Source organism: Hermetia illucens, chromosome 1 (genome assembly GCF_905115235.1).
Source record: "Hermetia illucens chromosome 1, iHerIll2.2.curated.20191125, whole genome shotgun sequence".
Lineage (NCBI taxonomy): Eukaryota > Metazoa > Arthropoda > Insecta > Diptera > Stratiomyidae > Hermetia > Hermetia illucens.
The window spans coordinates 13,004,966-13,018,178 of NC_051849.1; the positions used below are offsets into that span (position 1 = coordinate 13,004,966).

A 13,213-nucleotide genomic window follows, 5' to 3' on the forward strand; every position below is an offset into this window, starting at 1 on the left:
AAACCACTCTAAGCCCGCAGAACATCGTCGGGGAAATGCTGAAATCGGAGGGAAACTGGGGTGCGGTGAACACCGCCATCAAACGAATACAAGAGGAACTGGCAAGGAGGACGCGAAGAACGGAATGCGTGGTCGCGTAAAGCGCAATCCACCCCGCGAAGTAATGCTTTGCGGCGGTCCCGCGGGGAAGGAAAAGGAGAAAGTGGGGGTGGTTTTAGTGGGTGAGAATCCCACACGCTGCAGCAACCTGGCGCGGCAGTGTCTTTCTAAGACTTCCACCTACATCCATAAAAAAAAAAAAAAAAAAGACCAGAGGCTTGGCCCCTGGAAAGCCACGCATCACTCTAGAGAAGAGAGAGAGATATATATATTGGCCGCAGGGAATTATATTCCGCGTCAGTCTATCCTGTAGTGCACTGCTTAATCCCATATTACCCATTATCGAATCCATGCTTTGGTCAGATTGACCCTAGGAAAGAAGGCGGATGAAATACCGCACATACCACTAAGCAACGGACGCAAAAAAATCACTTTGCAAGCCTTGTTGGTTTCCGAACTAGACCCTCCTGTACCGACTACATAAACACCCTCCACGTCATGATGCTCTCCATCGATTTCGGGAAGATTTTTGACAGCGTCGGCAGGAAATTTATCTGAAATTCTCTACACAGGAGGAACAATCCAGAGGAACTAATAGCTATTATCAGGACTATATTTGATGTTGAAAAATGGTACGAGCTGCATCGAGGCAAAATCGACGTGAAGGAGTTCAATAGACATTTCGACTGCATTTGCTACCTCCCTTATCGTTTCATGGAGCTTGACCAAATAGTTCTAGTTTTGGGGAAGGAGGCGAATAGAGCCGGAGTTAAAAATCAACAAAACCAAAGTTTTCAGCCTCACTGATCATGGTGCTCTTCCTATTCGCTTCCTCCCTCGACGATTACCTACCTTGACGTGGTGAGGGAGCTCAGTAAGGAAGATCCTCCAGGAAACGGGAGGTGACACCTGAAGCCAAGCGGTAATCAAAACCCCAGGCCAAGGTGTGACTACCGTGCCGAGGACTGAATGGTCACAGGGGTTAAGATGTGGCTGTAAACGGCGAATTCTGGGTACCGGGCGACCCCCAGTTTCAACTAGCCTTGTCTCGGCAAAAAGGGGCTCTGCCGAGATCGACTTACTTTCCCCGGAAAAATTGAGGTCATGGCAGCCAACTATGAAAAAACAAAAAAAACAAAAACACAAACCTACTAAGCAAACACAATTAAACTTCGATCGTGACGATCCAACCCCGAGTGAAGGGGCAACCCTGAGCTCATCGATGGAGAACCTGATTCTAGACTCAGATTCCCCACTTATTCAAGTGGGAACCAATTCAATTGGGACCCAGTCCTTAACGGATGAGCCGAAGCAGGCCCCTTCTGTCAACACTCCTGACCCCAGGCTCCAATCGGCGCCACCTGCTGAGGCTAAAGTCTTGCCCATGGGTAAGCACCTGTCCACGGACAGCAAACTGCCTTCGGGCAAACCGCCTTCGGGCAAACAGCCTCCGGGCAAACCGCCTTCGGGCAAACTGCCTCCGGGCAAACCGCCTTCGAGCAAACCGCCTCCGGGCAAACCGCCTTCGGACAAACCGCCTCCGGACAACGCACAACCAAAGAGCTGTGCCAAGGGAAAGGAGCGTTCGGGGCACCTGCGGCTAAGGGGAAACCGAAGCGGCAGCGGTCCTCGGACGATCCTAACTCTTCGACACAAAAGGCGGCAAAGAGGGCTCGGCCGGCAACGGCTAGGCCTTCATTTGCAGCCAAAGCTATCGAAGCCGATGGATGGGTCCTGTATGACGACTCTAATCCATCCGGCTACGATACTGAGCAGTGCGAACAGCTTAGAAGGAAACTCCTCCTAGCTGTAAGGACTGCGTCCGCGCAAGGCATTAAGCTTTGCTTTGAGTCGGTAGGTGTATACCGTAAAATGTTACGGCTGAACTTTGCCGACGAAGACACGAACGAGTGGCTCAGGCAGTACTGCTCCTCCCTTAACGATGTGTGGGAGGGTGCGCGACTAACCTTGAAAAGGTTCTCTGAGCTGCCATCGATCAAAAAGTGCTTTCTCTGGCTTCCAGAAGAAGAGCGAAATGGTGTCGGGGTTCTGGAACAACTTGGTGTACAGAACAACCTTAACACTTCCACCTGGTTGCTGCTAGGCAGCAAAACAGGAGAAAGAACCGATAGGCCGGGAACTTTTCTCACTATCGGCGTTCCCGAACCTGATGTTATGAAAGTTCGGGAAAAATCGGGTTGCCGGCTCTACTATGGGCTGGGGACCGTCACGTTACAAGTGTCGGCTCCTAAAACCATTGAAGGGGACATGCAGCCCCCGGCATCTACATCTGAAACATAAATGAGGTGCCACACCTCCCAAGTAAATTTGCAGCATTGTAAAGCGGCGACTGCACTTATCAGTCGTCGGATCAATAGCTGCAAGACATTTATATACCTCATACAAGAACCGTGGGTTGTTGGTGGGGCAGTCAGGGGCCTAAACTTCCAATATGCTGACCTATTGTATGCCAATGGAAGCAATCGACCCCGCACGTGCATGGTAGTCTCCAAAGACTTCCAGGCTAACCTGGTTAACGATCTATGTGATGGCGACACCACATCGGCTAAGCTAACCATAAAAAGTCAACAGGGAGATAAAGAGATACTATGGTGCTCTGCATACTTCCCCTATGACGCAGAAGACGTTCCCAGTGGAACATTCATCAGAGCTATCCAATATGCCAAAAGTAGAGGCATGGGGGTAATAGCAGGATGTGATGTCAACGCTCACCACATATGCTGGGGAAGTTCGAACATCAATGCAAGAGGATCGAGACTACTGGAGTATCTAGTAGGAACCGATTTGCAGATCCTAAATGTGGGTAATGAACCCACTTTCTTCAACGTGGTCAGGCGAGAGGTCATCGACATCACGGTGGCATCTCCTGACATCGCGACCCTGATCGGAGAGTGGAGAGTATCAAACGATATCACACTCTCGGATCACAGACGCATTGATTTCGTTATGGGCATGGATCTACCTCCACCCACTCCATTTCGGAATCCGAGGAAGACAGATTGGGTAATGTATCAAACAGAATTGAACGCCCGAGTCACGATCCCTGGGAGGCGCATCAAATCCATTGTTGGAATTGAGAAGACAACCCAGATGATCACAACTAGCATGAGAGAAGCTTTCGAAGAAAGCTGTCCACTCAGGATGCCAAAGAAGGGTAAAACACCATGGTGGAACTCGGATTTGGCAAAACAGAGGAGAACGACAAGGATGCTCCTTAATCGTGCTCTGAAGGGTGAATCAAGCACTAGCTGGAATCGCTATAAAGAGGCACAGAAGGCTCTAAAGAAGAGCATAAGATCGGCCAAACGATCATCTTGGAGACGCTTTTGCGAAGAGACTAACTCTCTTGAGGCAACCTCAAAACTGAAGCGGATTCTGGTCAAAGAACGTAGCCAGAAACTGGGTTACTTACGTTTACAGAATGGGAAGTACACAGAAAGCGATGAAGAAACGGCAAATCATTTGCTTGAAGTACACTTCCCAGGCAGCATCCAAAATCTAATCTCGGGGCCAACAGGTGCATACAGCCCTCAACCGAGAGATTGGAATCTGGCATGCAAAGTAGTATCACTGGAGCGAGTGAAATGGGCATTTAACTCGTTCCACAGATATAAGTCTGCAGGTCCGGATGGCATCATTCCCGCGCTAGTAATAGAAGGAATGGATGCCCTGGGTCGACACATTCGGAATATATATCGGGCATGCCTAGCACACGCTTATATTCCAATTAGATGGCGGGATGTGAAGGTGTTGTTCATTCCCAAACCAGGAAAACCCACCTACACAGACGCAAAAAGCTTTCGACCGATCAGCCTAACGTCCTTTCTGCTAAAAGGACTAGAAAGATTAGTAGATCGGTTCATAAGGGATACACACATTCCTAAATGGCCACTTCACCAGAGGCAACACGCCTACCAGAAAGGCAAATCCACGGAGACAGCACTCCATGAACTTACGGCAAAAATTGAAAAGGCGATGTCGGATAAAGAATACGCTTTAGGCGCATTCATGGACATCGAAGGTGCCTTCAATTATGCCTCATTTGCGACAATTTGTGATGCGGCAAGACAGCATGGAATCGAACCGCTGCTAATCAGTTGGATCCTTCACATGCTAGAGTGGAGGAAAATCCACATATCGGTCGGCAAGAAATCTATTGAAGCAGGATGTCTCAGGGGCTGCCCACAGGGAGGGGTTCTCTCTCCACTGTTATGGCTCTTGGTGATGGATACCCTGCTGTGGCTCCTGGAGGACAAAAAAGTCTTCGCGCAAGCATTTGCGGACGACCTAGCCGTAATAATTATCGGCAAGTTTGCGGACACAGTATGTGACCGCTTGAATGCAACTCTGCATGTAATCCACAGCTGGTGCCTCCGCAATGGACTTACGGTGAACGCTAGAAAGACTGGACTAGTTATGTTCACTAAGAACGTCAGGTGGGGCAGCTATACGCTACCCACCTTAGCAGGGGCGGAAATCCAGCTGGCACAAACAGTCAAGTACTTAGGAGTACATTTCGACTCCAAGTTAACGTGGAAGCATCATATCCAGGAACAATACCAGAAATCCTGCAGATTGCTCTGGTGCTGTAGGAATGCGATAGGTAAGACCTGGGGACTTTCACCTAAACGGATATATTGGATGTATACATCCATAATAAAACCCATTTTGATGTATGCATGTATCGTCTGGTGGCCAAGACTGAACTTTGCTAACAGCAGGAAGCTGCTAACGCAGATTCAGAGACTCGGTTGCCTAAGTATTACTGGAGCAATGAGTACTACGCCGACTGCGGCACTTGAAGCCATCCTAAATTTACCCCCCATCCACTTGGAGGTGAAACGGAAAGCAGCCAACGACGCATATAGGCTCGATACCATTGGGGCGTGGAAAGGCGGCCAATCCAACGGGCATGCGTCTATATGGAAATTCCTTGAAAAACATGCGGTAGCCCTGATGTCGACCGATCATATGGTTTCCAGATTCGTCTTTGAAAAGACATACACTGTCGTAATCACCGAAAGAGAAGAATGGTCGACAAGTCGCCATGAGTCTTTTCAGATTACAGACCTAATAATCTGCACCGACGGGTCAGTCACGGAGGATGGATCGGGTGCAGGCGTGTTCTCGGAGAATCCGATTATAGAACTGGCCCGACCCCTCGGCAAAATGACGACCATATTCCAGGCGGAGATATATGCCATTTCATTGGCAGCAGAAGAATGTCTGCGACAAAAATGGAGGGGTCGCACCATTCGAATCTGTTCCGACAGTCGGGCGGCATTATCAGCACTAGATGGCAACAACATATCAAGCCAGTTGGTGTGGAGTTGTCATCAGATGCTGCTGAAACTTGGCCGACTGAACGAAACATTCCTAATGTGGGTGCCGGAGCACTCTAACATCGCCGGTAATGAGGGGGCTGATAGACTGGCTCGCCGAGGGTCTGGATCCACAATGGTGGTCCCAGAACCAGCTCTTGGAATCCGACCATCTACTGTCAAGTCTACTCTGAAGGGTGAAATTGCAAGGATTCACGCAGCCGAGTGGAGAAATTTGGACTCTTGCCGGCAAGCGAAAATCCTTGTGAAGGAGCCTAAGGCCACTAGAGCGGCATTTTTGTTGTCCCTTAAGAAGTGGGACATGAAAACCCTAGTAGGGCTTTTGACGGGACACTGCCCCTTAAACTACCATATGGAAAAGATTGGGGTAGTGGTTTCGGCTGTGTGCAGCCAATGTGAGGAGGAGGAGGAGACAGCCCTGCACTTTTTATGCAGCTGCCCGGCATCCTCAGATCTCAGACGAAGACACCTTGACAAGGTTTTCTTCAATGAAGACTCTGCACACTCTCTGCCTCTGGAGAATCTTCTAAGATTCGCTAAAGCCTGCGAACACCGTAGGCAGGAAGCCATTGAATAGGCAACTTACGGGGATAGTACAATGGGCCTAATAATGGCCTGAGTGCTCGGAGCTGCGGCTCCCCCCATTTAACTAAACTAACTAACTAACAGCCAAAAAAGGTTGGTCTCCAGGAACCTATTCACCGCATTTTGCAGGCGAAATTTATGGTGAAGGTGTACCGGCAAATATTGAAGCTCCACCGAAGTGGTCAGTAGACAAGCGTTGCTGATCTTAGTCAGGCTTGGGATTAGGGGCTTACTTGATAGCCACATATTGTTCAAGTCAAGAATAGAAAACAGAATTATAATCATTTTATATGCGTTAATTGAAGTAATTTATTTCTAGGAGAAATCATCCATACATTGAGAGCTTACAGATAAGTTTACAAACACAAACTCGCCTCGTCACGTTCAATTCCGATTATGATACTTATTCCGAATAATAATATCCTTTCCATCAAACTCTATAGTCTCATAAGTATGTCGCCTATTAATCCGGCAAGTTGGTCCGCATTTTGGATTGCCGCAATTAGCACAGGCGAAGAAGCAACCAGGACACTTCTCATGCATGCAATCGCAAATATCCGTGGAATTGTAGTCCCGGAGTCGTCCTCGTTCGTCGTACATTGTACACTTCTGCGGTGGCGGCGGAGCAGAGGTTTTCCGTGATAGTTTTCTTCGTTCCCGTGTTGACTTTTCCGGATCGAAATCTCCGAGGAAGTTGTCGTAATCATCAATCATTTTCCGTAAGCGTAACTGCGACTTCATTTGCGCCTTCCGCGGACGTTCACGTAGCCCAATGCGCCGCCCAATTGAATTCTCAACATCACCGGATTGTGATGAATCGTCGTCTTCGTAGCCAGTGGACATTGTTTTGGGGATTTAGTTTGAACTTTTGGTTTTGTACAAAGTCGGCAAGGGTTTGTTTACGATGCAAGGAGAGGACGAGATATAAATGTCAAGGTTTGACAACTTGAAACAAGGAGACACTAGAATCCTTCAACAAACAATCGAAAAATTGAAATGTGAATAAAATCATGGAAATTATTCATATTTCGCAATCTGATTTGTCGATTTGTTATTGATGAGGAAAATGTAAAGCTCGCCTAATTTCTAAAGGATATGTTTGGCCGTGAACAAGTTATCATTGGATATTTTCTACAAATCAGAAGAATCCGCAACAGTTTGAGGGCGACTGTACTATGGTGATAGGCTTTGAAGATCCAGATAAGTTCGCGTAACCTCAATCCAAATTTTTGTAATGTCAGAGATCCGACGAGGGTCCGTGTTGTTGGCGTAAATTAAAATTACTGAATAGTGGACAGACACCGTGTTTAGAGTGCAGCAAGTAAGTTATTTATTGACAAAGTTGTTTATTCATGATAGCGAAGATGCCCGCCTTCCATTCAATGCCCAAATCTGACGTAATCTGGAAGTTGTTCCCAGAAATCGGGAGAGTTCGCAGTTTCCTGCTTTAAACCCAATTCATTCGTTCTTTATGTGTTAAAGTGCCATGAAAACATAGTTAACTTGTGGTTTTTCTAAATATCTCATACACAGACACAACCGAAGCGATGATTTCGCGTTTGCAATATTGCGTGCAGAGTTTACGCCGGAGACCGGTCCTGCAGATTTCGCGATGTTTATCGTCCTCGCGAGCCCGTCAGGATGCGGCCACCGCATCGCGACCAGCGGCAGCTACCGTCATCAACCAAGCAGAGTACAAGTACCAGCCCGGGAAGGTTTACTCTGACTTCACTTGCACGAGGGCTGAGTACGTGCCCGAGTTCAACCTCACGGCCTACGCCTTCACCCACAACAGGGTCGGCTCCCATTACCTCCACATCGACCGCAATGACAGCAACAACGTGTTCTCGGTTAACTTCAGGACGACACCATTCGATTCCACGGGTCTTCCGCACATCCTGGAGCATACCTCGCTCTGCGGGTCGGAGAAGTTTCCGGTGCGGGATCCTTTCTTCAAAATGCTCAACAGATCAGTGGCCACCTTCATGAACGCGATGACTGGCTCGGACTACACCCTCTACCCGTTCTCCAGCATGAACGAATCCGATTTCCGGAACTTACAAAGAATTTACCTGGATGCGGTTTTCAAACCAAACCTGTCGCGATTGGATTTCCTGCAAGAAGGCTGGCGGATAGAACACACGAATCTCAGAGATCGCAAGTCGCCCTTCACCATTAAGGGTGTTGTATACAACGAGATGAAGGGCGCGTTCTCCGAAAACTCCTCGCTATTCGGCCAACAACTGCTCAACAGCTTGCTCCCAGACCACACGTACGGCTTCGTATCCGGCGGAAATCCCCTGGAGATCCCCAAGCTGACGCACGAAGACCTGGTAGCATTCCACAGGAAATACTACCATCCAAGCAACGCCCGCTTCTACTCGTACGGAACATTCGATCTCGAAAAGTCCCTGGCCTACGTCAACGAGCAGTACCTAGCCCACTACGACAGGATCGATGTTTCCTATAGCAAAATCCCCAATCAGCAGCGTTGGTCGCAACCCCGCAACGTCCACATTTCTAGTCGCTACGATACCATGGGAGCGCCGTTCGATAAGCAGAACCAAATCGCGGTGGCATTCCTCCTGGCCGACATCACCGACATAAACGAAACGTTCACTCTGGACATGCTGAGCGCTCTTTTGCTCAACGGCCCCAACTCCTACTTCTACAAATCCATGATCGAACCGAACTTCTCCGGCGGCTACAACAGCACCACCGGATATGAGTCACAAATCAAGGACACAATATTCAATCTTGGACTGCAAAACATCCGCATGGAGGATTTCCCTCGATTCCAGGAGATATTCGAGAAGACAATCTCCGAAGTAATCGAGAAAGGCTTCGACAATGACCACATTGAAAGCATTTTGCACGAATACGAACTGAGCACTAAGCACCAAACACCGAAATTCGGCCTAAACCTGCTGCTCAGATTCACTCCCTTGTGGAATCATGACGGGGACGTTATAAACGCATTGAAGGTCGGCGATATCATTAAAAACTTCCGGGAAAATCTGGCCTGTGACAGCCAGTTTTTGCAGAAAAAGGTGGAGCGTTACTTCAAGAACAACCAGCATCGCCTGACCCTCACCATGTCGCCGGATGAAAAGTACGAGAAGAAGTTCAGCGATGCCGAGAAGAAACTTCTGGACGAAAAGGTGGCCAAAATGACGGACGAAGAAAAGAAAGCTGTTTACGAGGACGGTCTCGCCTTGGAAGAATCACAGAAGGCGCCACCAAACTCCGACGCTCTGCCGATCCTTTCCCTCGAAGATGTTAAGAATCCGCCAGAAAAGTACACTCTCCACACAGCTAAATCCGGTAAAACTCCAACCTTCGTTACAGAAGTGCCCACAAATCAGATCGCCTACTTGAAGAGCATTTTCGATGCGTCCCACTTGTCCAAAAAGGAAGTCCACTTGCTTCCACTGTTCTGCTACATCGTCGCCAGCATGGGTACAAAAACCTACGACTACCGAACCTTTGATAAAATTATCAAGGCAAAGACGTCAGGTATCAACTTCAAACTACATTTCGCGGAAGACATCAACGACGCTTCCAAGTACGACATCGGTGTCCTGATGAGCACCCACGCGCTCGACTACAACACCGAGAAAATGTTCGAACTAGTCCTTGAGCTTCTCACAAACTACAGAATGGATGACCCGGAAAGATTCAAAATGCTAGTGGAGAACTATCTGTCGAACCTGACGGTCGGAGTTGCAGCCAGTGGACATTTGTTTGCAATGCAAACCTGCGGGGGATTGGTAACGGAGTCGGCCGCGCTAAAATCCGAACTATCAAGCATGGAGCACATTTACATCATGAAGGATCTCATCGAAAGCGGAGCAATCTACGAGAACAGACCACAGCTATCGAAACTTGGGCACAAGCTCTTCGACGGCCAGACCATGAGGGCAGCTATCAACACAACCGACGAAATGATGCCTCGCGTAATGAAAAGCTACGAAGAATTCGTAAAAAAAATGCCAAAAACCCAGACAAAGACTGGACAACTGAAATCAGGTCTACTCGAGCCCAAATGCGCGCACTATATCATGAATATCCCCGTGAATTACTGTGCCAAATCGTTCCTAGCCGTCCCCTACACACATCCTGATCACTCGACTTTACGGCTCCTTGCAAAACTTCTCTCCGCAAAATACCTGCTTCCACTCGTCAGAGAGCAGAACGGAGCCTACGGAGCTGGGGCCACAATTGGCTTGGATGGCATTTTCAGCTTCTTCAGTTACCGCGACCCCAATTCCGGGAAAACTCTATCCGCTTTCGACGATACATACAATTGGCTAGTGCAAAACCAAAAAACACTAAACGAACAAACCCTGTTCGAAGCGAAACTAGGCGTCCTGCAACAACTCGATGCTCCTGTAGCGCCCGGGAACAAGGGAATCGACCATTTCCTCTACGGCTTGTCTCAGGAACAATTCGGAGAATATCGTCAACGAATGCTTGACGTTACGGTCCCGCAACTGAGGGAAGTGATCGAAAAGTACTTTAAGAACCCCCCTAAACACTACGGCAAATGTGTGTTAGGACCCGAGAACAAGGAATTGACGAAGAGAGAGGGTGAGACCTGGAGTGTCCACGGTCAGCAATAAGTATCACCCGCCGATTAGGAGAATTAAGAGACGAAATGTTGCCTAGACCTTTTGGTTACACTGAACTAATCAATACAATCCGGGGTACAACATTTCGCCTCTGATCCTCGCAATATCATTAGTGAAGAGACTCTGAGAAAATATATCTGTAAAATTGACTGATGTTTGTTAAGATTGTTGGATAATGCAACATATTATTGTATTTGTCATTAAATCGCTGGTTGATTAGTTTGTGAACTCATCGAGGAGAGAAAGAGAATCGTGTTAAGGTTCAGAATTATTGAGTACTTTTGTCTGCAAGGTTTTAAGCGTAGATGAAATCTGAGACTTTATGTCTTGTTTTGATGTTTAGCGAGCATTTAATTTCCGTATTTCGCTGTTTTGTTTATAGATACGTAGCACAAATTATTGTTTTTATTAAACTTATTGAAAAACAATTGAAATGTTCTCATTTTGTAATAGCCGCTGTACCAAATGCTAATGTTGGGAGGACGAAAACGGCCATCAAGACTGACTACCAATTGAAATGCCTCTTCGACGCGCCAAAATCGTCGCCGTCTAGACTTTCAGCTCATTTCAGGCCTTGGCCTTTGGAGTGTTCTTCCTCCTCGATCATCGATCGTGTTCTCAAATTTCGAAATCCGAGCAGTGATGCGCTGTCTTCGTCAACAGAATCTGCCCAGCACTCTCGGGATTCTCTCTCTGGTCTTCACCTTTCTGTTCTTATTCTTCTTTTGGACTGGAGATAAACACCAACAAAACCAAGGTACTCAGTCTGACGGGTCATTACACTCTCCCTATCAGAAACGTGGTTTCTGCCCACGCTGACTTTGAACTGGATGTTGCCCGACGCATTAACAGCGCTAGCTCCGCTTTCGCTGCCCTGTCTAAACGCAGTTATCTCAGCACCAAAATCAAGTTGAAATTGTCCTGTGCTAGTGTTCTTTCTGTTATAGCTTGCATACTTAAATTGCCACTAACGCATCAAGGAAATTTAGATCATTCATTAATTATGAAAACTCAATTACAAAACATGTCATTTTTATTTTTTAATTTCAATCCAGGAAAAACTTTATTCAACTCTTTTTCACCGATCACTCTCTACATTTTTTTACTTCCACGATTGCTCCGCCAGCCTCGTAACTTCCACCCCGCTACCCACAGGTAGGAAGGCCGCTCAGACGGGTGAGCTTTACTCCGTGGTGAATTGCATCATCCTCGTTCGGAGCAGATGAATCCTCGCTTATGAGCTTGCGCCTTCACATTACCCCACTCCCAACTGATACCGTGCTTCAACAACAAACCCGACCCCTGGCCCAACAATTTTAGCGGTGCAGAACAAATCTCACACGCCATGTATCCTTTCTTCCCGAAACCTCAGCCCCGGCTTTCTTGGACTTATCATTGGCATTAAGTCTAAAAAAGTGCTCCCCTCTGTTCAGCACTTCATATGGTGGCTGAAGGACTTCCGGGAAGCATCCACGCGAACCAAGACGTGTGTGTAGACATCCAGGTCCTTAGGGGTGTTAGCCCTTGTCGAAGAATGACGGGATTGCGGGGGGTGATTTTAACCTTCCCACGATATCCCGGTATTGAACACAGGATTGGTGGGGAGTTCCAAATTCTCCTCGTACATCAACTGGCGGGAAACCCTTCGCGATGGACTGTACGTAGGCCGAAAGGCAGGGCTTGCGACCACGAAGAGTCATCGTCAGTGTCCTATACCAGCGTTCCAGCATCCCATTAGATTGCGGATGGTACGCAGTCGTCCGGTGGCTTTTGAAACCCAGGAGTTTGCCCAACTCCGAGAACAGGGTAGACTCGAACTGCACTCTTTGGTCAGTAATGCCTTCGGCCGGAACTCCAAAGCGTGGGATCCATTCTGGACAAAGGGCCTCGGCGCGCGATTGTGCGGAAATGTCGGCCAGAAGTATTGCTTCACACCACCGCGTGAACCTTTCGATGATTGTGAGGCAATACTTAAAGCCATGATTAAGTTGTATGCGAGGGGTTGAGGAGTTGCTGGCAAACCATATATAGTGAAACTTCTATTTACCGGACACCCTCGGCGCACCGCATTTTGTACGTTATTCGGCGGAGTCCGTCAAATGGAGGTACCACATGTATGATGTAATAAAAATGAAGGAAGTCTTTTGCGTGACGTAGCCATTGTGTCGAGTTCTTGGATTTACTGTCAAGAAGTTGAAATTCGTTCAATCGGATTTCCCTAGATTCCTTCTTTATATTGCAGTCTGTTTACCAATAATGAAAGTAAACCTCAAACCTCAAGTAACGATGGTCTGAAGTCCGCCATCTACTTAATGGCGAATCGGACCAGTTGGAAAGCAACATGCTTTCATTCTTAAACAAAATTTTAGTTTAGCCTCGTCCGGCTTAGGCCTAAAAATTTTACAAAGCGGTTTTGTGAACACATGACGTCTTTTTGAATTAATATAAGGGAGCAAATACCGCCTTGTAACCACTTCCGTCACGATGCTCCCAGGGCAGGGGTGGGGCAGCATCTAATAAGCTGCCTCTGCCCTG

The 13,213-nt window shown here is 47.7% G+C and overlaps 2 protein-coding genes across 2 annotated transcripts; one reads left to right on the top strand and one right to left on the bottom strand.

Moving 5' to 3' along the window:
* Positions 1–6,342: 6,342 nt before the first annotated feature.
* Positions 6,343–6,946, bottom strand: LOC119660084 (ARL14 effector protein). The gene has a single exon (XM_038068464.1). It carries the CDS (start codon positions 6,888–6,890, stop codon positions 6,432–6,434), a length of 459 nt encoding a protein of 152 aa, XP_037924392.1. The 5' UTR covers positions 6,891–6,946; the 3' UTR covers positions 6,343–6,431.
* A 289-nt stretch (positions 6,947–7,235) lies between these two features.
* LOC119654577 (presequence protease, mitochondrial) lies at positions 7,236–11,106 on the top strand. The gene is made up of 2 exons (XM_038060036.1): positions 7,236–7,368; positions 7,581–11,106. Exon 2 carries the CDS (start codon positions 7,595–7,597, stop codon positions 10,667–10,669), a length of 3,075 nt encoding a protein of 1,024 aa, XP_037915964.1. The 5' UTR covers positions 7,236–7,368; positions 7,581–7,594; the 3' UTR covers positions 10,670–11,106.
* The last annotated feature ends 2,107 nt before the right edge of the window (positions 11,107–13,213 follow it).

What these genes read in the sequence shown, in the direction of transcription:
- LOC119660084 (XM_038068464.1), bottom strand. Translation starts at nt 6,890, where the DNA reads ATGTCCACTGGCTACGAAGACGACGATTCATCACAATCCGGTGATGTT.
- LOC119654577 (XM_038060036.1), top strand. Translation starts at nt 7,595, where the DNA reads ATGATTTCGCGTTTGCAATATTGCGTGCAGAGTTTACGCCGGAGACCG.